This window comes from Spinacia oleracea, chromosome 5 (assembly GCF_020520425.1).
Source record: "Spinacia oleracea cultivar Varoflay chromosome 5, BTI_SOV_V1, whole genome shotgun sequence".
NCBI classification, from domain to species: Eukaryota; Viridiplantae; Streptophyta; class Magnoliopsida; order Caryophyllales; family Amaranthaceae; genus Spinacia; species Spinacia oleracea.
In genome coordinates, this window is record NC_079491.1 from 46,735,665 (window position 1) to 46,761,634 (window position 25,970).

At 37.0% G+C, this 25,970-nt stretch overlaps 1 protein-coding gene across 2 annotated transcripts; it reads left to right on the forward strand.

The window, feature by feature from the left end:
* Positions 1-25,214, forward strand: LOC110792193 (phospholipase D zeta 1). 2 transcript variants are annotated; one of them, XM_021997002.2, is made up of 20 exons: positions 2-479; positions 2,754-2,855; positions 2,955-3,070; positions 3,200-3,341; positions 5,984-6,154; positions 9,191-9,364; positions 12,741-12,983; positions 13,058-13,174; positions 14,344-14,483; positions 14,624-14,773; positions 15,682-15,838; positions 15,915-16,403; positions 21,195-21,305; positions 21,688-21,834; positions 21,909-22,106; positions 22,202-22,303; positions 22,567-22,698; positions 23,682-23,747; positions 24,329-24,390; positions 24,483-25,214. In XM_021997002.2, the coding sequence occupies exons 1-20, from the start codon at positions 228-230 to the stop codon at positions 24,730-24,732; spliced, it is 3,321 nt and encodes a 1,106-aa protein (XP_021852694.2). In that variant the 5' UTR covers positions 2-227; the 3' UTR covers positions 24,733-25,214. The 2 variants fall into 2 exon arrangements, with proteins under 2 accessions (XP_021852693.2, XP_021852694.2); XM_021997001.2 differs by having other exon boundaries at positions 1-479; positions 2,754-3,070.
* Positions 25,215-25,970: the final 756 nt, after the last annotated feature.

Consider the following 25,970-nt stretch of genomic DNA (forward strand, 5'->3'; position numbering starts at 1 on the left):
GAGCCATATTTAAAACATTCCGTATTTGACTTGGTTCTTCATGTTCTCTCTCCTCCCTCCGTCCCCTTCTCTCTCTCTGCCTGGTTAGTTGTTGCACGCAATTTCATCGACTTTCTCATTGGATCTCAAACTCGTAGAATTGTCTTCAAATTTTTTCGGATCAGATTTCAATTAATCAGAACTTCTTTTAAATTCTTTAAATTACTTTTACAATTGTTTTTGAAAAAATGGCATCGGAAAGGTTAATCGGCGGCGGCGAAGGCCCGTCATACTTGCAAATGGACTCGGAAGAGCCGCCGTCTCCGGCGCCAGGGAGGACGTCGTCATCGTTCTTTGCATTCAATCAAAGCGAGGCGACTGAGTCAACTCGGATATTTGAGGAGTTGCCCAGAGGCAGTATAGTTCATGTCTCTAGACCTGATGCTGCTGATATTAGTCCGATGTTGTTGTCTTACACTATTGAATTGCAATACAAACAAGTAAGAAAGTTATATTTTTTTCAATTTCATAGTTCAATTTTATTTTTTGCGATTTCATAGTTTTGATTTACATTATGAATTATGAATTATGAATTTTAGCTGTGAATTTTTAGCAATTACTGTAAACTTGTTTGTTTGATTGAATTATTCGAAGACATTTGATTTGTGGGTTGTGATCAAGTTTATTGAAATATCTGGCGCTACACATTGTGGGTAATTGATCCTAATTTAAACTGAAGCCATCCTACAATCCCGAAGAGGGAGAAGGGAAACTATTAATGTAGGAGAATTATTTCCCCTTATTTTTTGCGGTTATTCTTTCCTTGTTTGGGCATTCACCATCTACTCCGGGGCATCTCTTTCGTCATCATTGTTTGAGAGATTGTTAGTTACATGGTGCACGCTGGACCAAATAGTTTGCCCCATCTTTTTCCTGGTTCGATTGTTTTGTTGTATAAGAACGCATAATCATTACCGAAATCTATGTACTAAAAATATGGTCACCTATCCTTCAACTCGGTTATCTCCTTTTGAGTTGAAAATGCTTATTTCCTCTTTTCTTTTTAGTTCACTTTTATTCACTCTGTGTGCCAACCTAGCCTGTCAGGTATCGACACTGCTATTAAAAGATTCACTATGCTTTGCAGTCATTTTGTTGTTCATGTTTTCATGATGTTTGAACTTTCAGCCATTTCTGGGCACGTTGCTTTCCTGCCATTCTATGTCTGCAATTTTCTGAAGCCATGCCACGTGCCCGCATTAGAGTTTATTGGTGTTGGACTTGAGGGCTGATATTAAAATGCAGACATTGAAGTGGATGACACAGAATGGTCTAAGAACTTTTTTCTGGGCTTAAAAAAAATAGTGTCGTAATGTTGATAGTTATTGGGCCTTAAATATTGGATGGATTGAACTCACATGTAGATGAAAATACCAATGCGAGTGATCCTTTGTGTTCTGTTCTTGTGTAGCAAGCATTAGATAAGAGTATTCCTTATAGGTAAGTCTCCCATAAAACTGTTATGGTGCTTAATGTTTTTCCTCCATGTAAAAAAAATAAACTTGAAGTTGTTAAAATCGACTGTTTTCAATGGAAGGAGGCAAAAACGCCAGTCAAAGACTCAAGAATGATTTCCCTTTGTCCCCAACTCCCACCCCTTTAAGGCATGCAAAAATCAGCTTATGTGAAGCTTGCATAGTAATTAAAGTGTGGGGCAATTCAGAATGTCAGACGTCAATTCTTTTCAAGGCATGTGTTATTTATTAGTATGAAATTGGGGTTGCGGGAGATGGGGGAGGGGTGTTGGGCTGCCACAAATGGTTGAGGGGGACATTGAGGAGGTTTGAGGTGAGGGGTAAAACCATACTTTCAAGCATTAAATGTGGATGTTTTTAAGTATAAGCGGCCGTCATTTGTCAACATGTAATTAGCCATGTCTGATACTTTATCGCGTAGTTGTGTTGGAAATGAGCACCTGGGTCTGTGTGATATAGCCTACATGCATGGGTGTTAAACTTATTTTAAAAGGTGGAGAATTACATGTTAAAATTTCTCCTCTTTTTCTTTCATAGTCACATGTCCCTTTTTCCTCTTAACAATGACAATCCGGGAGCAGTGAGCACAGTGTGTGTACAATGTTCCCCTAGGGAGCACCATATAAATATCCGTTCAAGCAATGTACTCCCTTTCGTCCCTAAAAGATTGCCCTATAGAGCAATCTTCACTTTATTAATATTTGGCTGTAAATGTTGCACATGAGTTGGTAAATTGGGCCCATGAAGAGAGAGATAGAAAGAGAGCAAGTGTGAAAAGTAACCATTTAAGGTATGGGGTAACCTTAAAGGGATACCCTAAAAAGGAATGCGGAGCAATCTTTTAGGGATGTAGGGAGTAAAGAAAATGAGACATAATCTGGTATCAGTGAGGTTTGAAAACATGGTTTTGTTTTATTAACTAGTCTAGTTACCAAAAACAGAAGTATAGATGCATCTGATAATAGATTCTTGCAGTTTGTTGATATTTTTCGGTTTAACTCCCCGTTTTCCCATTTGACTTTTTTTTTTGTCATGGAAAAATGTGGGGAACTAACTTTTATTTCCTGCAAACAATACCTTACTTCTAGTTCCTCCATCCCTAAAAGATTCCCCAAATGCTTTTATTTACTTTATTAAGAATTGAGTATATCCTTACGTTATAAGCTTTTATTTTGGAGATATCTGTTAATTCTCAAATATTTAAGCTGACGTCAGAGTATTATGATTCCTCAACGCTAGTTCAAATGGCAATTGCATAAGAAGGCTGCACAAGTGTTGTATTTACACTTTGCATTGAAAAAACGTGTGATAATTGAGGAAATTCACGAGAAGCAGGAACAGGTGTGTGTAAATATTTGGTTTTTTTATCCTCCAGAATATCTTTCATTGTATACACTGTTGAATTGGGGTTTGATTTGGTGTATGTGGATATCAAATAAGGTCAAAGAATGGCTGCAAAACCTTGGAATAGGAGATCATGCACCAATTTTGCAAGAAGATGATGATGCTGAAGATGAAACTGTTCCTATGCATTTTGATGAAAGTGCCAAGAATAGGTACTACTTGCTGGGCCCCCTTTTTTATGTTAAGACACTTAAGAGGGTTTCTCTTGGTGAGTTTAAGTGCTCCCCTATCTCTATTTGTGTATAGTTGGATTTATAATCTTTAGCTGGTGTTATTTTCAGAGATGTTCCATCAAGTGCTGCACTTCCACTTATCCGTCCAGCACTAGGTCGGCAACATTCTATTTCAGATAGAGCAAAGGTGGCCATGCAAGGGTATCTGAATCACTTCTTAGGGAACCTGGATATTGTAAACTCTAGAGAGGTGTGCTTGTTTCTTTCTTTTGATCTGCTTACAACATTCTTCTAAAAGATACTGTATGATATATTTCATCTATGTTACTCAGACACGGGTGTCGGTGTCGTGTCCGACACGGGTGTCGGAGCCCGATCCAAATATTTGCAGACACTCCGACACGGTCAAAGGAGTGTCTTGACTTGTTTTTTAGACACGGCTGCCTTACAAAGTGTCGGAAAAAACATCGACACTTTTTATAAAAATATAATTTTTAAATTAAAAAAAAGATAAAGATTAGAATATTAATGAATAATAAAATTAAAATTACAAAATAAGATAAATAGTCTTTGAAAGAGTTTAAGAATACAAAGAGTTCAAAAGTAAACATATAAATATCCTTAAAAAAAAAGGGAAGTAAACATAAATATATAATAAAAAGCTGACAGACCCACTCCCAACAGTAACACCCTAGAGTCCTAGACTATTCTAAAATTACCACGTGATATCCCACTATATGAATTTCTTTCTTTTAACTTTTCTTTTTTTTAACTTTTGTAAACGTGATATCATAACCCAAAAGTGAGAACAAACCTTGTACCATAAACCACGAACCCGAAGATGATAGCCCACCACCTTAAAACAGACGCAAAACATGAACACGAGGAGGAAGAAGACGCCGGAAACAATGGCGATTCTCAAGCAGTCATGAAAACAAGGATCGAAGAATGCTTTCAACTCGTTTTTTCTTCTACAACAAAAGCCCCAATATATTTTTTTCTTAATCGTCTTCCCCGACCTTCAATTTCTAGATCTAGGGTTTTGATTTTTTTACTCAATTTCTTTTCCGACACTGGTGCCGACACTTATTTTGGACTCTTTTCCGACATTGGTGTCGACACCTCCCCGGACACGTGTCGGGTGTCGTGTCGCGGGTCGGGTCGTGTCGACACCGACACCCGCCGCTGGAAGAAGTGTCGGAGTAACATAGTATTTCATGATTCTCAAAAATCTATATTTATTGAAGTCTAAATATTAAGGATACTTTTATTTGGCATACATGGTATAATGTTGACTTGCACTCGTTGCAGGCACTAACTGATTGATAAGATGCTACTGATTTTCAAAATTTAATACGTATAAGTCAAATTAGTTTCATTTTCCAGTTTGAATAATACTCCCTCCGTATTAATTAAGTGGTGCACTTTCCATTTATGGAAACTTTCCCTCGTGTTTTATAATTTTTTTTTTCTTACCCCATGGACCCCACTAGTCAAATTTACTCTCACTAGTCATATTTAATACTTCCACTATCTTTACTCCAATCGTTTAATCTACACTTACCCCACTTGTTTCTTTGTTTAATAAAATCAACTCAGCTTCATTAAACTCCGTGCCGGTCAAAGTGCACCACTTAATAAAATATGGAGGGAGTATGATCTTTAATGTATCAAGATTGGATTCATTTAGTTTTCAAGTGGTTAGTGAAAACTGTATTCAGTAGATACAAATGTAGTAAAGCCTTTTGGGAAATTCCACTAATGAGCAGTGACAACAACTCTAGGAAGTATCTGAAACTCTGAGGTCATTGAAAAACTTTAGAGTGCTAATTATGATGGAAAACAATGCCCCTGACAAGTCATATTTTCACCCTATGTCTACTCCCCTAAGTCTTCACTTTTGTCTTCTCGGTGATAAGCATCAATATTGCCGGTAATGCTTTGTGGCACTCAATTCTCTTCTGCCCTTTTTCTCTTTATGTACTTCTCACCATACTTCTTTTCTTCCTTTGCTGGCTTCTGGAGGATGGGAGGTGTAAGACTTTTGGTCTCATCTTACATTTGGGTTGATTTATTTGCCATATGTAACAACCTTGGCACTAATGATGAAGGTTTTGTTTCAAGGATTTGGCACGACCTGGGTCAATCTCGGTATCGATCCTGGTTGATTTGTTGAAATGGTTTCCTGATTAATCATATTAACTTCTCTCTTTTTCTCATCAATTTTACTTGAATTGGCTTTAATCTTGAGCCAATTGAATATATCAACGGTAATTCGGAGAGTGTACATTAGTCTGGTAATTCGGAGCGTACCTAAGTCTCTCTCACTCATTTTCATGGAGGGATATAGAGGGAGGAGTAGAGGAAGCGGGAAAGAGAAAGGGTAAGTCGGGGAGGAGCTAACGTCACTAGATTGTTGTTTGAATTTAAAATACTCATGTAAAGTTAACCATGCATAATCACATAATGTTAGAGCTGTTTTAGAGGAAAAATTCTTAACGGTGGGGTTCCCCCGGTTAATTTTTCTCACAGATATTTATGCACTCTGTACATTTAAACTATCACATAACTGGAGATGGGATCAATGTGTAAGTAGTTGTATTGTGATTATAATTACAATGATATAATAAAGTTGAGAGCTCGACTGCCAAAAATAAGATATTTTCCTGACACAGAAAAGAGAAGATGTCCATAAAGTTAAATTTTGTAGCATCTCAAGAACTTAGAACTTGGAAATTCTTAAAATCTGCTTTCCTTCACTTCAAGTTGATAATTGATTGTGCTTAATAGAGTTTCACTTTACTTTCTATGTGATTTTAGCTCTGTTTTTACTTGATTGGACTTATAACAAGAGGTTTCTTATGTTGAGGCTTTTTGGTGAATGTGCTTTAGGTCTGTAGGTTTTTGGAGGTCTCAAGATTATCATTTTCGCCTGAGTATGGTCCCAAGCTAAAAGAAGATTATGTTATGGTGAAACATCTTCCTCAAATTCCCAAAGAGGATGATCACAGGACATGTTGTACATGCAATATGTTTAGTTGGTGCAATGACAATTGGCAAAAGGTTAGAAAAACCTTGTCTCTTCTACTTCCGCTAAATTTAATCATCTAAGGTTATGTGAACTTTTGCAATATGCACCTCTTATAAATTAGTAGTGCATACTTATATTGCGTCATATGCAGCATTGAACATTACATACATATGTTTGCTTGTTCTTGTATACATTTATACATTGAATCTTTTAAGTTGGGTTGTGTTGGCACTTTTGTACATCTACTTAATTTAGAAATAAAAACTTAGCTCTGTTACTTAAATGCGCAAGCAAATAGCACAAAGTTTATTGTGATTGCTGTAAGATGACTTTTGCTTTAGTTGAAGGACATGTGTGGGGTTTAGATTCGTCCTGCCATTTATTTTCTTAAACTTTTTTGGGGTTTTGTTATCATATCATAGATCTCCTAAAGGCACTTGTCAGTTTGTATGTATGTCATTGAACAATTTTACGAATGCTGCAATAGTTCTTTTATTAGTAAATTGGGTGATCTTATTGAGTTTTATTAGCGAATTCTTGTAGGCTAAGTAAATAATACTCCCTCGGTCCTATTACATTCCTATTACATTCCTCCGTTTCTTTTTAGATGCAACACTTTCCTGTTTTGGCCGTTTGAAAATAGTTGCAAACATTCTAGTTTTGGTAGCTTTAAGTGGTGAAGTACACCCTTACTTATCCATTTAACTAAATTGATAAACCAGTCAACTCCAATTAAATCAACTCTACCAACTCTCATTAGTTCCCTAATTATGAAACACCCACTAGCCTGCTCACTGATCATCATCGAAAGAAACCCATCACTATTTCATGATCTCCAACACACTACCACTATTTTGTTCTCCAAACAACTACCATTTCCATCCTCCAAGCATAGGGTCCCCACTAACCCCCCTCCTTCACCAAAACCAGCTAGCCCACTTGCAAACCTTGTGATGTCCTCCACCACCACCCATCCCAAATGGTGTCGGAAAAAGTAATGAGCACTACCATATTAGGTGATGATACATTCTCTCTCTTTTATCTTTCTCGAATTTCTTGAATCCGGATCTCTTCTCTTTCTCAGTTTCCTACTTCACTTTCTCCATCCTGGGATGGTTGAGGTCGCGGCGGGTTGGTGGAGGATTGAGGTGTGGTGGTTAGTTGGGACAGTTAAGTATTTGGGATGTGGACGTGAATTTTGGGCTTGGGTCCTTGGTGGTGGTGGGCCTAGAGGCAACAACCAATGGTTGTTTGGATAGGGAATGGCTCCGAGAAGTAGTTGTGGGGCATTGGGTTATGGGGTGGTGGAGTTAGTGGGAATGATAAACTGTTAATTAGCTACCTACATTTATCTCTCCTTTTTCCCCCTTATTCATATAAGCAATTTTGAATTACATCCACTAGTTATTTCTCCTAAATTACCATGCTTACCCCAATGGTTGCATCTGAAAAACCAGAAGAGACACAACTTTGGAATTTCCCAAAAGTTGTTTCTATTACCTACACCTACTTGGCTGTTCCCGCCCCATGTGGTGTTGGTCCCACTTTCTCTTACTATTTTTTTTCTTTGTTCATTATGTCAAGTTAGACCCTTTTTCTCATAATCCTACACTCTCTTATTATTTTTCCTTAACCTATCCTCTTTCATGTTCTTTTCCTCCACATTTAACCAATATAGGCCCACACCCCAAGTGATTTTCTTAATATTAGTTTGAAAACTTAACAAACATATTAATATTTGTCGTAGACTCGTAGGAATATGTTTTTTTCCTTGGGATGAGGTAGGCGTTTGACGGAAAATCTAAATGAATACTTGTGTGTTACTACCTCCGTTCCTCACGGTGCATTTGCTAGAAGGGAAAGGAAGGGAAAGAGGATGAAGGGGAGGGAAAAAAAGGTGGAGGAGGTGAGCTCCATTTTCCCTCCAGATCTCTCCAATTTTAGAGGGTTGGGGTTTATTGAAGAGGAAGGGAAAATGGATCCTCCAAAAGGCGCGCGCCTTATGCGCATTTTCCAGGCTCAGGGCGCAACGCCTTATGGTATATGTCTCCAATTGCTGACAGTATTATATTTTATATTTTTTTAAAAAGGCCAAACCTCGTGACTTTAATGCCCCCCTAACAACTAGAATTTACTCTATTGAAAAGAGGACAAAAAACATCAAATTTCTCCATTTTTTCCTTCTCTCCTTCAACGGCAGCCTTCCCATGTCATGTAAACTCCTCCTTTTTCTATTTTAAAGTAATTGTTTTAGGTAAGATGTAACTCACTTCTTTTGAGAACCTAAATGAAGAGCCAGTGAATAAAAAAATGACCAAAAAGTTACTTGAACCTTCCCTTTTTGTTTTTAATTTTTCCTCAAAAAGGTTTACCCCTTTGTGACAACAACTAATAATAGTTCGATTTTCTTTTACAGAAAATAAATACCACAAAAATTTAAAAATTGTGCGCGCAGTCTTGCGCCTAGGCTCCATGGACTTATGCGCCTTGGTACGCGTTACGCCTTTTAAAACTATGCCCTCTCCCTTCCCTTCCTCCCCCAACCTTGTATCCAAACAAGGGAGCTTGTATGCCTTCCTTTCCCTGCTCTCCCTTTCTCTTCCTTTTCTCTTATTTTAACAATGTGTTATGTTGGTTACACTTACTGTACATACAACCAAGAAAGGTTTGTCAAAATAGGAATAAACAAAAGTGTAACCAACAAAAAGAAATGAACGAAAATAGAAAGAGTAACCAACATCGGAGGTAGTATCAGTAATATTCAAATTTTTTTGTTCGTTTAATAGTAAAACCAATTCATTAATAAAAGGTCATATGACATGTAAGGATGTTAACTACATATATGTGCATGGATCAAGTACCAACCTCTGTGTATGTAAATATGGAAGCTCTATAAATCATGGGATGATTTTTATTTGGCCCTTTTGTAAATAAAAAGAGTAAGGATGATCATGTGTTGCATAAGAGGTTTTCAAATGTCTTTATTTATTTATTGGAGATGATGTCTAATATATTTTGTTTACAACCAAGCTGCTTTTTCATTTTACTAATAATTGAATTTTATGTAGGTCTGGGCTGTTTTAAAACCTGGGTTTTTGGCCTTATTGGAAGATCCTTTTGATACAAATCTTTTGGATATTATTGTGTTTGATATGCTGCCAGCATCGGATGGTAACGAGGAAGGGAGAGTTCTATTAGCGGAAGAAATTAAAGATCACAATCCACTACGCCATGCATTCAAGGTAGAATGGCAAGACACTTTTTTTTTGACATTGATTCTCTTTTAAACTTGTTTGCAAATTATTTTGTTGGTAGACCCTCGTTATTTTTCTTGACTTGCTATTTTCTTTACTAATTCTGTGTTTTAGCTTAATTTATTTATATATATATTCTTTAACTTTCCTCCTTTTAGATAATTCACAAATTGCACTTTTAGAAGTAGTGACATTCGAATTTTAATTCTGCTATCATATCTCTTATAAGATGTAGTTGCTGTTGGTTCAACGTTACCCGGTTCGTGGTACGTGGCCTCAAACCGCGAACTCGGTTCGTTTTGTACCCATTTCCCTGTGGTTCGCGAACCGTATCGCCGGAGGTGAAGAACCCGAATTGAAATCCTAGATCTACAGTTGAAACATTTCGATAAAAATTTCCAAATAAAAATTTGTCTATTTATTACTAAAAGGTTCAGGGTTCTTTAAAGGTTGCGTTTCGTGTTCGTCGTCCCCGTACCACGTACCACTCGAACCCACGTTCCTTGTATCATTGGTTTGGTTTGTGACAAGGGATAAGAATGGAGAAAAGGAAGGCAAGGAAAGGGTAAAAAAAATGAAAAATCCTCAAACTCCACTGTGACAAGATTTTAAAACCCATTTGGTGTTTAGTGAATCTTTGTACTATGAGGGAAGAGGGGAGGACTTGGTGTCCACATAAAAAGACTATATACTCCTCATTAAATTCCCAATTGAATTCTTGAGGTCTTTACCTTTTGGTGTCTCCCTTATGAACAATCAGTAGTGTCCCTATTTGTTACAAATTACATTAATTACAATTGTCAATATATGTGTGCATATAGCTAGTAGCTTATAATAAAACTCTTCACTTTGCCTAACTTCCATCATCTCCCTTCCTCATCAGACTCCTCTTCCCGACCCTCTATGGTCTTCTTCAACCACTTTACTCCTATGCGAAAGCTCCAGCCATTACAAGACCCTCTTGCACACACATCTTCTACCACCGTGGCTAGCCCTTGGACCGCCGCAGAAAAAGTACTCTCAGTGATTAAAATTGACCATCGTTTCGAAGCTCTAAATCTGGAGCTCTCATGGTCAATTTCACTCATGTAAAACTCATTAAGTGGAGAGTCGCAAAAAAAGACGATCTCTCTCTCTCTCACACAGACACATCTGTAGTGTAGGGGTGGATGTTTCTTGGTGGTTGGTGGTGGAGTAGAAGTTTGGCCGGTGGGTTTGTGTGCAAATATAGTGTTGAAGGAAGTGACAAAACAGGAAATCCGGCAGATTTCGGTGTAATGGAGCGAAAGTGAGGATTGGCAGGTGGCGACGAGGGAACTCGGTGGCTATGTTTCTGTTTGGAGGTTGATGAAGTGGTGATTGGTAATTTGACAGGAGGGTAGTGGGTAAGTTTGGCGGCAATATTGGGCATTTTTAAAAGGGTGAATGGGATAAGAGAGGTGGCAGCTAGCTGGTGGCTCGACCAATGTTACCCGGAACGTGGGACGGAGCGAAATGGGGTACGAGAACAGGGACAGGGAACGCTGCCCTCCAAAGTTCCCGGAACGATGGGTTAATATTTTTTTCTTTCTTTGTGGAATTCAAATTTTATAATACAAAATTAAGCAATAAATATTTTCTTTTACTATTATATAGTACTATATTTATTTATTTTTGGTGAAAAAGGCGGGGAATAACCCCGGGCATAAAAAGATAAAAACTTCTGGCAAAGTGGGGTCATAACACTGTTATATTTTATGAAAAGGCTAGCTGTAGTAACGATAAGTCATAACACTTTAAAAGGATTACATTTAAATCAAGTAATCAAGTGGGAAACACTATTTTTTCAATTTGATTTATTTATTTTGGATAGATTCCCAAGTCTGCTCTCCCACTTCCCAATCTCCTTGCTCCTTCCTCCTCCATTTACGTTTCGCAAGCTTCAAAAGTGAAATTGAAAACGTAAACTTCATTAAACATCACACCAAAAATCAAAATTTATAACGTTCACAAATCTAGATGATTGGGTTCGTCAATACCGGCGACCCGGGACGTGTACCGCAGCGACTCGGGACGACTTCGTTCCCCGTTTTGGAACTACCGACCCGGTATGCGGAACGGGGGGGGGGGGTTCCCTGTTCCGGGTGTAACAAAGGCTCGATATAACTTTGTCTGTTGTTAGTTGTGCCGGTGGGTCTTTGTGGTGGTTCTATAATACGGGAATTGGGTTGGTGTCCTTATGCAAGTGCAACATCGGGGTTGGGATATGATAGTTTTGGTAGTCATCAAAAGTGGAGAGTTTGGGGGATCGAAATTTGAAATCCCTTGGGTAAGAGTGGTGGGGTGAGGACGTGAGATGGGGAATCTGTGTAAAGGAGTTAGGGGTGAAGGGAAATGAAAAAATAAAACAAAAATCAACCATACACCATAAAAGGGTATGGTTTTTGATTATCTTTCCTTTCCTGAAACCCTCCTATCCTGTACCATGCGTTTAACTCATGGGCTAATGCTTTGAGTGGACTAAGTTGATGCTATGCTGGTTGTGGAATCTTTACAAGTTTGGGTATTGTTTCAACTTATTTTTACTTATTTAGAAAAAATAAGTTCTGACAAAATAAGTTAAGATAAGTTCAGCAACTGAGCAAAGTAAGTTACTTTCAACAAAAACACACAAATAAGTTCTTTTTGGAAAAGGTAACTTTTTTTCAGGAAAAATAAGTCCATACAAGTTTATATAAGTCCATATAAGTTTATATAGTTCAGATAAGTGGATATCAGTCAAATTCAAATTCAGGTGAACCAAATAGAGCCTTAAGTGGTAGTGGGAGGCTTGCATCTTTACATGACGTTCCATACATGCACATAGTGATCTCTTCTACTTTCTTTCTCCTCAAAGCTTATTCTGGCTTTCATTGAATTTATGTAGAATAGATGATTAATTAACATGCCTACTTTATACTTGATAGTTTTTCTTCCCTCGCATTGGTTATGATACTTTTTCACTTTTGGTCCAGTTATTAAGCATTTTCATGCAAGTAAATGATTGAAGCTGTGAATCGAGAACAATATAAAGCTTTGGCTATAAAAGATATCCTTAGTACTGCCTCGCTCGCTATGTCTTAATAAGAATTTTGTTTATAATTAAGGACTAATGTCGTTTCTTACTCTCTCATACTTCCCTTAGACCTTTTAGGTTGCACAACTAATCTCTAGTCTATTTACTCTTTCAAAAGTATGCATTTTTTTAAAATTTGTACTGTATCCTTAATTTTCGTCTGAAATAAAGTGACGATGGAGTATTACTTGTGATTGGATCCTCTCTAATCTTGCATGTAATGTGCAACATAAATAGCTCTTGCTCATGTGGTTAATGGTAACTTTGAAGGTCACTTGTGGCACTCGTTGCATAAGTTTGAGAACTAAGAATACTTCCAAAGCTAAGAGCTGGGTTTCTGCTATAAATGATGCTGGGTTAAAGCCACCTGAAGGTTGGTGTCATCCACACCGCTTTGACTCTTTTGCTCCTCCGAGGGGATTAACTGATGATGGTAGCAAGGCTCAATGGTTTGTTGATGGTCAAGCAGCTTTTGAAGCCATTTCCTTGGCTATTGAAAATGCAAAATCAGAGGTATGCTCAGTTACCTATTTGCAGAAAACATTCCGACTTCTATATTCATCTTATATAATCGAAGTCCTTTGCAGATATTTATTTGTGGTTGGTGGGTTTGCCCAGAGTTATATCTCAAACGCCCTTTTAAGGACTATGCTTCATCACGTCTTGATGCTCTACTTGAAGCAAAAGCCAAGGAGGGGGTGCAGGTATATGCTGTCTGAGAAGTCACTATTTTTCTGTAATATCTGTAAGAATTTACTATTTTGACTAGTATGCTGATCTTATTATAGCTGCCTAATGGAAGTTTCATCCTTTGCTTATAGTGTTTCTATCCATTATTTTATGTGCATTCCTGTTTCATACTTTGCTTGTGCTGTTATGAATCCAAGCTGTTGATCTGTGTCAGCCAGAGGCCTGACAGATGCTTTTTGGGTGCATACATCTCACTTTTACTGTTTGAGTTGCCAGTAAATTTTGGAAACTTAAACTGGCAAGCAGAAACCCAGCATTTTAAGGACTTAGAACTGTCTTTTAATTTTTAGGATTCAGCCTCTCAATATATAACTCTCAAATCTAATTTAACTGAAAGGATTTTTTTTTTCTGATTTAAAAAGGGAATTTTGGTTATGCTCTGCTTCTCTTATGGGGCTTACACAGGGGATTGGCTTGGTTTTTGGGAAAAGAGAACATCAGAAGCTGCTTTGCGGGTATGCTTTTATGACAGTGATTAGGGTGCTTTTTTGGACAGTGTGTTTTGCAATAAAGCTCATTCAATGAGGTGGTAAGGAATGGAGTGATTTTCTTAAAAATTTTGTGGTCTTTGGCTTCTGGTGCTTCCCAAGCATATTTGCTTCCGAATGTCCAACGTGACTGACGTAGTTACTGTACCTTCATTAAGGAAGATACCTATTCTTCCTGAATGTTTGGTTTCCATCATTGCATTTATGATTTAATCTTATCTTAAAAACTACCCTAAATAGATTATTCGTAAATCTCCTATTGGTTGGTTCAATATGGTATTACGTTTTTATTTGTAGAATTTAGAATGGGGGAGATGAGACTAGGGAACATAGATAGACTTGTGCAGTTTACATTTGTGTCTTGCACGGATTTCCTGGATTTGGAAAACAGGTTTATCCAGGGGTTTAGCTTTTCAGGATGAAGTTTTACTTGATTGCAAATATTGGGATAATTGTGCTAGAGTATTCTTGCATGGAATTTGAGCACCGTGTAAATTGTTAAATCTTAATTTTGTTGTGCTATACTGCCAGTATTCGTGTTACACTTTGAAAAGAACTTACTAGGCTCTCCTGTCAACTAAAATTTTAATTTTTTAGGCGTAATAAAAATATATTTTGCATTTCAATGGTGGCAGATCTATATATTACTGTATAAGGAGGTTGCTCTAGCATTGAAAATCAACAGTGTCTACAGCAAAAGAAAGCTCCTTAGCATCCATGAAAATGTTAAAGTACTACGATTTCCTGATCACTTTTCAACCGGTGTTTACCTATGGTATGCAGCTTTACTGGAACTTAGCTTTTACTTTTGATTCTGCAATAGGAGTTGAGTTCTTATATATATTAAAATTAGGTTTTTATTTTCTAATCTTCTTTTTGCTGTATAAGTTATGTGAAGTGTGTGTCTGCATGTAGGTCTCATCATGAAAAGATTGTGATTGTTGACTACCAAATTTGCTTTATTGGTGGATTGGATTTGTGCTTTGGTCGCTATGACACATTTGAGCACAAAGTGAACGACTACCCTTCAGCTGTATGGCCTGGAAAGGACTACTACAACCCAAGGCGAGTCTCCTCTATCTGTCGCTATGGCTTTGTTTGGCTGGATGACAATTTTTTTTAAGAAATATTTTAACATAATATATTTTCATTAAGAAGTTTTGCTTGATGGTCTTTTGATTAGTTGTCAATGTACCAAGTGTAAAACTTTAATTTCTTTGTAAACCGAAATTCGTTGTTTTCTGAAAGAGGGGTGGTAACATGTAAATGCAACTTGGTTTTAAGTAGGACGAGATGAGGAAATGGGTTTCCTCATATCTCCTCTTCTCAAATAGAAATGTTTTAGTGTTCACATTTTGTTATACAATCAAGAAACGGATAATGGAGTTAAATGTTCTGTGTCGAAGTAAGGAAATCCTAGTCGAACACAAGTATGTGATCATGGAAGGCAATCTTAGCTGGCGGGACAGAGATCCAGAAGGATTGTTATATCTTTCTGCTAAAGAATTATAAAAGTATACTTTGTATTATGTCTTCTGAAACGTGATAATTTAATATTTTAATGTTCAATCTAGGATGATAAAAAATCATCCAAGATCCATCCAGTCGGTATATTGTTGAAGTTTTTTCATGGTATTAGTATACATGTAAAATCCTTGGTTAATACTTTAAAGTCTCTCTCTTGATGTATCAAATCATCAATTATTTTTCCTTCATAGCTACTGAACAAGATTAAAGGCTGTAAAGAATTCAAGATCTTATTCGACAAAACTGTTTCAGAATCATGCTTGTTGTCTGTTGTTTCTTCTTTGAATTAACCACCAGTAGGGACATGGGGTGGCATGTCGGTGTAAAGGAACAAGTTTCTGAAGTTTACCTTGGATATATCTAGATCTATGTAAGAGATTTCTTTTCAATTGGCATACACATGCCTGCTATAAACTTATGCATCCTTGTTTCTCTCACTAATCCAGGGAATCTGAACCAAACTCTTGGGAAGATACCATGAAAGATCAGTTAGATCGCACAAAGTATCCTCGTATGCCATGGCATGATGTTCATTGTGCCCTTTTTGGGCCACCTTGCAGGGATGTGGCCAGGCATTTTGTTCAGCGTTGGAATTATGCGAAGGTTGATAAGAACTCCTTAACCTGTTTTGTCTTCAAGAATATAGTACTGTAAGTGATGCCATTATGTATTGTTTCAGAGGAATAAAGCTCCAAATGAGCAAACAATTCCACTGCTCATGCCTCAACAACACATGGTTATCCCACATTATATGGGGAGCAATTGGGAAATAGAAGAAAAAGACGTGGATGTAGCTGAGAATCATTGTTTGAAAAGACAAGATTCATTTTCCTCTCGAGCATCTTCTCCCGACTTACCATTGCTTTTGCCTCAAGAGACTGGAGAGGACGGCGATTCAAAGTTGAAAGGAATGCATGTGAGCCATGACCATCAGATGAAGATTATCAGAAATGTTCCATTCCCTTTCCGGAAGGCAAAAATTGAACCTTTTGTTTCAGACATGCCAATGAAGGCCTTTGTTGGTGATTTTAATAAAGTGGATGGGGTTGGACGTGTTGGCATGAAATCATTAGATAATGAGTGGTGGGAGACCCAAGAACGTGGCAGCCTGGTTGTTCCTTCCAATGAATCTGGGCAAGTTGGACCATGTGTCTCATGCCGTTGCCAGGTCAGTTAAACCTCTATTATTTTGAGTTAGGTTTTAGATATTTTTAAGCTGTCTCGCCTCTTATAGTTTTACTTTTGGTTAATAATTTGATAGTCGATTGCCTGATTGATTATTATTTTTCGATGATAGAAGTTGGCCTTGTTTATTATCACTAAAACCTTGAATTGAGTAATAAACATAACCTCTCAATGCAGCTTGCAGCTAAGGCGCACTTCGCCAGGGATTTATTTTTCTATGCTGAGGGTGGGTAGAAGCAAGGGTTCATATCTTTTTTAATTTTTAAGTTTTCAAGTTGTTTAAGTTTGTTATCTTGAAATATTTCCTGTTGGGATCCACTGCAAGTTCCATTCGTTCGCCTAAAGTAGTTGAAATGTAGGCCCTCTTTCTATGAGTGCCCCTTGGCTAGGTTGCACCGATACGGGTACGGGGACGGATACGGGGACGGAAAACGGCAAAATCAAAAATACAAAAAACGGGTACGGCATGGATTCGGCAAAAAAAACAAAAAAAAAAAATTTTAAAAAAAAAACGTCCAAAAAAATTAAAAAAATAACAGAAAAATATAACATAATTAAACACTTCATATTCCAAATTTCCAACACAAAAAAATAAATCATTCAAACACAAAAGTACAAAACAAATAGAGAAACAAAAAAAGGAAAAAAGAAAAGAAAAAGAGAAGCCTCACCGACACCGAGTCACCGGCGGCGAGGAGAGAAGGAGAGACGGCGCTATCTGCAGACGACGAGCATCCCTCGACGGCGGTGGTGGTACGCACTTCCTCCCTCGACGTCGCTGCGACTGCGAGGCTGCGAGCCTGCGATAGACCGATAAGTGCGTTGCGACGCTGCCTCGCTGGTGGCCGGCGGCAAGGAAGAACACCGGCGGCGAGGAAGAGACGAAGAGCCGAAGAGACGAAGTGTCGAACCAGGTGAGAGAGAATTTAGGGATTTCAGATTTGGGGAAAAACCCTAAAATTTCGAATTTGGGTCTTAATGGGTGTTGGGTACTTCGTTTTTGTCCAAATACGTACCCACCCGCGTACCCACCCCGTACCCAGCCGTACCCAGTTTCGGCCCACGTACCCAGATTTCAGATTCGTTTTGGGGACGAATCCATGGCGTACCCGTCCCGTACCCGACCCGTACCCGTCCCCGGTACGGGAAACGGGTGTCCAGTGCCGTCCCCGTGCTTCATAGCCCCTTGGGAGATTTTCATGTTACTTCTGATTGGACATCTCTCCTTTCTTTAAACATTTGTGAAGGGCTTGGGGAATCCACCTTAAGTTACTGTACTGCTATGTTACTCAGACACGAGTGTCGGTGTCGTGTCTGACACGGTGTCGGAGTGTCCGACACTTCGATCCAAATATTTACAGACACTCCGACACGGTCAAAGGAGTGTCTTGACTTATTTTTTAGACACGGCTCCAAAATAAAGTGTCGGAAAAAAAAAGACACTTTATAAAATAATTTTTTTTTCATATTTAGTAAATAAAAAAATAAAGATTAAAATATTAATAAAAGTAAGGTAATAAATTAAAAACAGAAAAAAATACAAAGAATCCAGTATTGGAAAAAGTAACAAATAAAAAAACAGAAAAGAAAAGTAAATGACTTTTGGAGTTTAGAGGGAAATGTATCAGGCATTTATTAAAAACGTAAAAAAGAAAAGAAAAGGTGCAAACAGTAAATTTCCTAGAATCCTAGAAAAAGGCAGGTGGATTTGTCCCACTTCCCACCACTAATTTAATAATAAAAAGTTAAAACAATAAATAAAAAAGTGTAAAGTTCCTAGATATCTAGAAAAGCACGTGGGTTTGTCCCACTTTCCACCCCCTAATTTAATTTTAAAAAAAAAGGTAAAAAAAAAGAAAAGTAAAAGGTGTAAGTTCCATAAATGACGGGAGAAGGAAGAAGGAACGCCGGAAGCCATGGCTATGGCTGATTCGGAGTAAATTTCAACGAAAATCAAAATTGAATAGTCCATTCCACTCGTTTTTTCTTCTACAATAAAAGCCCTAATAATAATTTTCTTCTCTCTCCTTCCTCGGCCTTCAATTGTTAGAGTTAGGGTTTTGAAATCCCGATTTCGACACTTCTTTTCCGACCCTTTTCCGACACCAGTGTCGACACCTTCCCGGACACGTGTCGAGCGTCGTGTCGCGGGTCGGGTCGTGTCGACACCGACACCCACCGTCCGACGAAGTGTCGGAGTAACATAGCTGTACTGCAAGCTGTCATTACTTTTACTATCTTTATCTTTTTTTGTAATAATGTATTCTTGAACCATGACAAATGGTTTTTGAAGTGGAAATTTACCCGTCTCAAATGATAAATTTTATCCCTTGTGGCCGTCCTCAATCTCTGTTCTCCATTCAGTTTTATAGATCGAAGCGAACGGAGAGAAAGGATCTTTGTGGACGACCACGGGAGATAAATTCTTGGTTCATGTAGCCAAGCTCATCTTTCTTAGGAATGAGGCTTTGGTATTGTTGTTTTTTATCGTTGTTTTTGTGAATTAGAGGGCTTCTTTTTTCCAGAAAAGAAAAAGAACTGATGTAGCCATTTTCTTCCCTGTTGCTGCTTGTTTGTGCAAAGAACCATTTTGTGTGGCTAGTTATTGCCTGTGTAATTGTGGAGTAATTATATTTGGACCATCTTTTTTCCCTTGTTTTACTAAAGATGTATAATTGTATATTCAACAAAGTCAAAGATTTATTACTTGGCTTTTGGATCATAATACTAAATTATAGTGGCTAATGAAATGTTTGTTTTACTTATTTGTTGTGAAGCGGTTGGTGATTGTTGCATATCAGATCAAAGGTCAAATTTAAATAACCTCTGTATTTATCGCAGGGGTAAACATGTGTGTATCCAGCTGCCTCTTAACCTAGGAAGTAGGGTTGGGGTTTCTTTTGAGGGGTAATTTTGATGTTGATATTAGTTCACTTAATGGACATATTTCTGATTTTTCTTTTGAAATAGAACTTCGTGTTTGTAAACCAATAGTCAAAGATATTTCATTAATTAGGGAGCACAGAAATAAAAGATAAAGAAAAACTGTTTTTTGGAGTTGCAAGATGAAATTGAAGAAAATGCATATTTTCTCAAATAGAGGTTAGTCAGAAGTTTGGAATTAAGTGAATTGAGTTGGAGATGAATGAGTTACAAATAATTGGGTGTAATTGTAAGTAATAACATAATGATCATCAATATTTGAAAAGCCCTGGGAGAAAACCACAGACTGTCAATGTATCTTTCTATCTCTTTGAAGTACTTATTATTCGTGCCTGAAAAAATTTATGGAAATTAAGGGCAACCCAACAGCTTTTTATTTATTTTAATGCTCTTAGTATAATAATCGTCATCAATGGTCTTTCCGATTACTTTTCCTTTGCTGAATTGGTATGCATCCTAGACAATTGCATATCTTCAATCTTTTGGAAGTTATATCAATGAAAAGTTGGATTATAATATAGTGAAGAAGGTGGTGTTGGTTCTGGTAGCTACTCATAACCTTTCAGAATAAAGTTTTCGGGGTTCCAATCTGGGTAAGACGAGTGTATTACAAAAATGACCGGCTTATTATCATTGCTAAGTACGGAGTAATTGTTATGAATCATAATATTCAATATGGCCTTACTTCCCCTTACCCTTTTTGTTAATCTTCTCCCTGCGTCAAACAGTTAAATTGTCATGACTTTCTCTCTACCCTGAAGCTGTCTTCTTTTAAAAAAAATTAGTAGAATGGATAGCAGCTAATGGAATAATGAATTAAACATGATCATTGACCAAATGGTAGGAATTTGGGAGCAAGAAGCAATGCTCCAAGCTCTTGATAAGCTCATTGCTCCTGCTATTCTCTAGCTTTCTCAAGCATAACAGCCTGCTTTCTGCGACGAAGCTGAAGTCAAGCCTGTTATTTGTATCTGAGTTAGTTTTAGTGTTTTGATGCCTGTATACGGTACTTTTACTGTGCTTAGAATATAGGTCAGGGGAGACTAATTGTAAAGAGAGAGAGAAGCTGAGATGCGATGTTATATTAATAAAATTATCCAGATGATCAGGAAAATGACATGCAATCTTACCTCTTCCAGTGTTCCTTGACTACTTAGGTCATAAATGCTAATTGCTATATTCTCTTGAATGTACGATATTGTGGCCATGTATACTCAATTTAAGAAAATGTACCCTTTGGTGCTCAAAATAAAATAAGGTCACCGTGCTCTTTCATTGTAAACCTTCGAGAAAGCATAATCAAGAAGTGATGCTTTCTTGAATTTTACTCCCTCCGTTCCATAATGATGTTCCAATTTAGAATTTTGACATATTCACAATTGGAGAAAATCTTCTAAATTATTTCTAATACATAAGAAAATATATATTTCATGTGGTGTCTTGTTTTATACGTCTTAATAAATACTTTAATAATATATATTTTGCTAACGTATAGTTAGATATATAAATGTTAGTAAATGTGCATTGGCAAATGTCAAAAGTAGAAATTGGAGCATCCTTATGGAACGGAGGAAGTTTATGTTTGTGAATTGTGAGTCTTGGGCTTTCGTATTCTTGGGCATCAAATTCTTGACCGTGTGTGGTAAAATAATTCTTCAAATGATTTTGATTGTTCGTGTTCATTTATCTTTATACCCATGGATCAAAAAATTGCGTGAAATTATGGTGTTTAACCAGAGAATATAAAATGTCTGGTTTGCAGTTCCTATTTTCTTCAATCATTATGATATTGGTTTGAATATGCATGAACACTTGTGAATTTAACTTTCAGGTTATTAGGAGTGTCAGTCAATGGTCTGCTGGAACTAGCCAAACAGAACAAAGCATCCACAAGGCTTATTGCTCACTAATTGAAAAGGCAGAGCATTTCATCTACATCGAGGTAATCTTTTTATTTAACCAATCATGTTAAATATACGTGAAATATACTTGCTCTTTCAGATGCATTAGTTATGATATCTTATACACCATACGAACCCAAAGTTGCTTCTGGTACTGTGCTTCATCTGTGCTTTAGAGATATCACGTATTGTCTGAGTCTCTGAGAGACTTCCAAATACCCATATTTGTGTTTTGAAGAGGCTTTGATGTTGTCAGTGTAAAGACTTCGATATTTACTGAATAATCTGGAATATGGTGACTAGCTGCGTCCTACAATTATATGTGGGGTTTTTCTTTTGTATTATTATTTTATGCTTCCTTAGGCAGGGAACATGTATATTTCTGTCCTAATAATTTCTTTTTTTCATGTATGATTTTCCCAGAACCAGTTCTTCATATCGGGTCTTTCAGGAGATGAGATAATACACAATCGGGTATTGGATGCATTGTACAGGAGAATTTTGAGAGCTTTCCACGACAAAAAATGTTTCCGGGTTATCGTTGTCTTGCCTCTTTTACCAGGGTTTCAGGTACTATGTCGTGGCCTGTATGACTTTTAAGTATAAGTACAGTTGATTTATCAAACCATTTACACATATTTCAGGGGGGTGTAGATGACGCTGGTGCAGCATCTGTTCGTGCGATAATGCACTGGCAGTATCGAACAATATCGCGAGGGATGAATTCAATATTACTCAATCTTTATAATATAATGGGACCTAAATCACACGACTACATCTCTTTCTATGGTCTTAGAGCTCACGGTGAACTATTCGATGAAGGTCCAGTAGTTACCAGCCAGGTATTACCGTATTGAATTTATTTTAGTATCATGGTCACTAGATACTTCATTTCACTGGTTGACATCGCTCTCCTATTCTGACCTTTTTCACACAGATCTATGTGCATAGTAAAATCATGATAATTGATGACTGTATGGCCTTAGTTGGATCAGCAAATATCAACGATAGGAGCTTGTTAGGTTCGAGAGACTCCGAGGTATGTATTTATCCTGAGATGCTACTAAAATTATTGTTTGAGTTTAACCAACATGTATACATGATTCTTTCAGAGACGTTATTGGTCTCATTGGGATATGTGGTGAAATTTGTAGTCATATGACTACTTAAGCTGTAAACTGTCGATTACTTTAGCCAGTCATTAAATCAGACAATGCAAAGAAGCAAGCTTATCTTGTGCAATACAGTTATTGAAATGCTATTAATTTTGGTACATTTTTCTTAAAATAATTTTGGTGTCAGATTGGAGTGCTAATTGAGGACAAGGAAGTAATAACTTCAAGTATGGGAGGAAAACCATGGAAGGCTGGAAAATTCACTATAAGTCTCCGTCTTTCTTTGTGGGCTGAACACCTTGGTCTTCGACCTGGAGAGGTGAGTTTTTTTGGGTTTTGTTTGCTATCATCCAACAAAACATCCACCTTTAATGTATTTGGCATTTCATTGTTTTCCTAAACAAATGCCACGCATAATGGAAAAGCTATGACATAGTAGAAATTCGACTAATTCTGCAAAAAACTGTAAACATGGTTTTCACAAGGATACTTTGACCATTTGATGTCTATTTTAGGCATTTAGTTACTCCATTAGCCATCACTACTTTATCCTAGTTGCTACACCTGCTCATGCCATTGAACGTCACGTGTAAAGGACATCTTGAGTTATTATACCAAACATTTAGAACTACTCATTAGGTACGGCTTGTTTGGTAAAGAGAAATTGAAGTTTGGATGGTAAAGAAAGGAATTGTGTGATTTTCTTATGATTGGCTCTAAAATTCATATGTTCATTGGAAAGAAATAAATGTTGACTTTCCTTTCTTCCCAAAATTGGAAGAATTTGAAAGGAAACACGAATTAAAAATATGTTAGATTTTATCCCTCTCCCTTTCTTTCATTAATATAGCAACTAAACATTAGATTCCACTCAATTTCTTCCATTAATCAAATATTGAAAGTTGTAATAACCTCCTTTTCCCACCTCTTGCCTTTGTTTCTCTTCCCTTGCTCCTTTTCTTTCTCTCTTTACTTGAAAAAATATACCCCAACAACTTGTTAATATTTTTTTTAAAAGATGTTGTAACTTGTAAGGTATATTTCAAGTATAAGCAAAAATATATTAACAAGCCATTGAATAAAGCGGCGAAGTCTTAACGTACTCGAATTTGGTAATTTGAGACATGACGATATATTTGTTACCTTGACTTCCACTACATGCTGCTTCTACTATTTTGCAGCTTATCGTGCTGACACAATTTTTACTATGCTGGTCCAATCATTAATTAGCACCAGTCTGCTAAATCGTATGCCATTTTGTTAATACACATGTCTAAAATTGATTTATGTGATTTGTAACAGATCCCTCAAATTTATGACCCTGTGGTTGATGCAACCTACAAAGACATATGGATGGCTACTGCAAAGGTGAGAACAAATTGTGTTCTGAACGCTGCAGATTACCATGTTTCTACTTTCTAGGCTTCAACAACTTTCAATTTGCTAAAGATAATTATCAAACAGAAAATAGCGTGTTACTTCCGAATTATTTTGTGTTTTCCAAGGCCATGGGAACTGTTGCACTTTTAGCTCAAATTAGTGCGAACCTTTTATTTTTTATTTTTAGTGTGTACGTTGTCTTGTGTTTTGTCTTAAAGTATGGTGTAGATGGAATTTTGGTTACTCGGTTTTGCTCTTCTAATATTGCAATCTTGAAGGAATTGCCGTTGCTTATTCCACAGCATGAATGTGTTCTTTATCTCCAATAATTTTGAGGAGATACCATCATACCATCCTTCATGTCACCAGTGTGAAAAGATTAGTAGATTATTGGTCCTGAAATGTGTGCTAATTGATGTATCGTGGACATGATGCAAATAACTATAGGCAAAAGATATATATGTATAATAAGCAACAAGTTAAATCATCTTGTCTGCTCTTGCATGACATCTAAATACTTGTGTTTATATTGAGCCTCGTAATAATATCCTATGTGATTTAATTTACAGACAAATACAATGATCTACCAAGATGTCTTTGCCTGTATTCCTAATGATCTCATACATTCCAGGTAGGTTTTAGGCTTTCTTTCTCCCTCGTCTTCTTACCCTTGTTTTATCATTTCATCTGTTTTTACTAATCATATATGTTCATGTCATGCAGAGCTTCACTTAGACAGAATGTTGCTCATTGGAAAGACCGGCTTGGGCATACTACCATCGATCTCGGGGTGGCTCCTAAGAAGTTAGAATGCTATCAAAATGGGACCCTCAAAGACACTGACCCTGTTGAAAGGCTAGAATCAATCAAAGGGCATCTTGTGTCCTTCCCAGTTGACTTTATGTCACAAGAAGATTTGAGACCTGTGTTTAATGAAAGCGAATACTATGCATCACCCCAAGTTTTTCATTAACATGACTGGAAGTTGCAAAAATAGACCAGTATATATATATATATATATATATATATATATATATATATATATATATATGGTTTAGCGTAATTATTAGTTTTTCGATTCGATATAGAGCAACTTGTCTATCAAAAGACAGGCTAGTCGAAGGTGGTAAATTTTTGTAAATGCATAGCAAGAAAGGTGGAATATAGGGGAAGGATTTGTATTTTTGCTAATTTCCTTTCCAAAGGCAGTTGTGTTCCAATGATCAATGCCCACTTCCAGGATGAGGGTGAGAATTTTTGCAGCTGATGGGAGAGTGAATTTCGAGCTGGATCATACAGTTAATGTATAGTTGATCATTGTTGTACAAATCAATTCATTACATGGATGTGACGTACAGTCTTATCCACCCAATTCTTTACAGGAATCACAGTGCTCTTTGTTTGATCAAAATTCTCTGCTTTTTCCTTTGTATGTTGAAAACAAAACTTTCCCTATTGTGTTCTACGGACCTCTCTCCATATTGGAGGAAAGGGTCTCTATCAGCCAATTCTAAAATTGGCAAATACTGCAAATTTCTGTTAATTAAATTGTCTTAGTTAGGGTAAGTTTATCTCTAGTTTGAAAGGGAGTCTGAAGCTAGACTCTTGGGATCATGTGGGAAAATACTAAAGCAACTCTGGAAGTGAGTTTGAAAATCTAAGACTCACTTAAATCTATTTTTTTCTCCAGCCAAATCAAATTAGGATACATCATCACATTTTATCCTACTTAAAAGTAGGCAGAGTTAGTGAAAAGCTCACGTGGCAGAGTCTGGAGTCGGGGTTGAGTTCGGGAATAAACTCACCCTTAGTCAAGAAGGCCTATAACACGTGATATATCTTGAAGTGCCTAAGTTGGTTTGCATTTAGCAACAAACTCAAATGTTTGGAATTTATTCATTCATCAATTGGTTTCTCTAAGTACAATTATTCTAATCCCCAGCCTTACCTGCAGTGGCTGATAATACCGTGACATATATGAAAAGGAAATCAATCGTTTTTTGTTTTTTTACAAAACTAAAAACAAAAATATGAAAACCATATAAAGTAATTTCCAGTATTTTGTTGTCAGTTATCTAAATCAATATGATTGCTATAAGTATGACTATTTTTTAGTTCATGATTCAATCTAAATTACATGACTTTTAAAAGCGAAAACTAGAAACTAGCAGTGATACAGAACAAATTAGCCGATCTTTGTTTCTGTTCTTT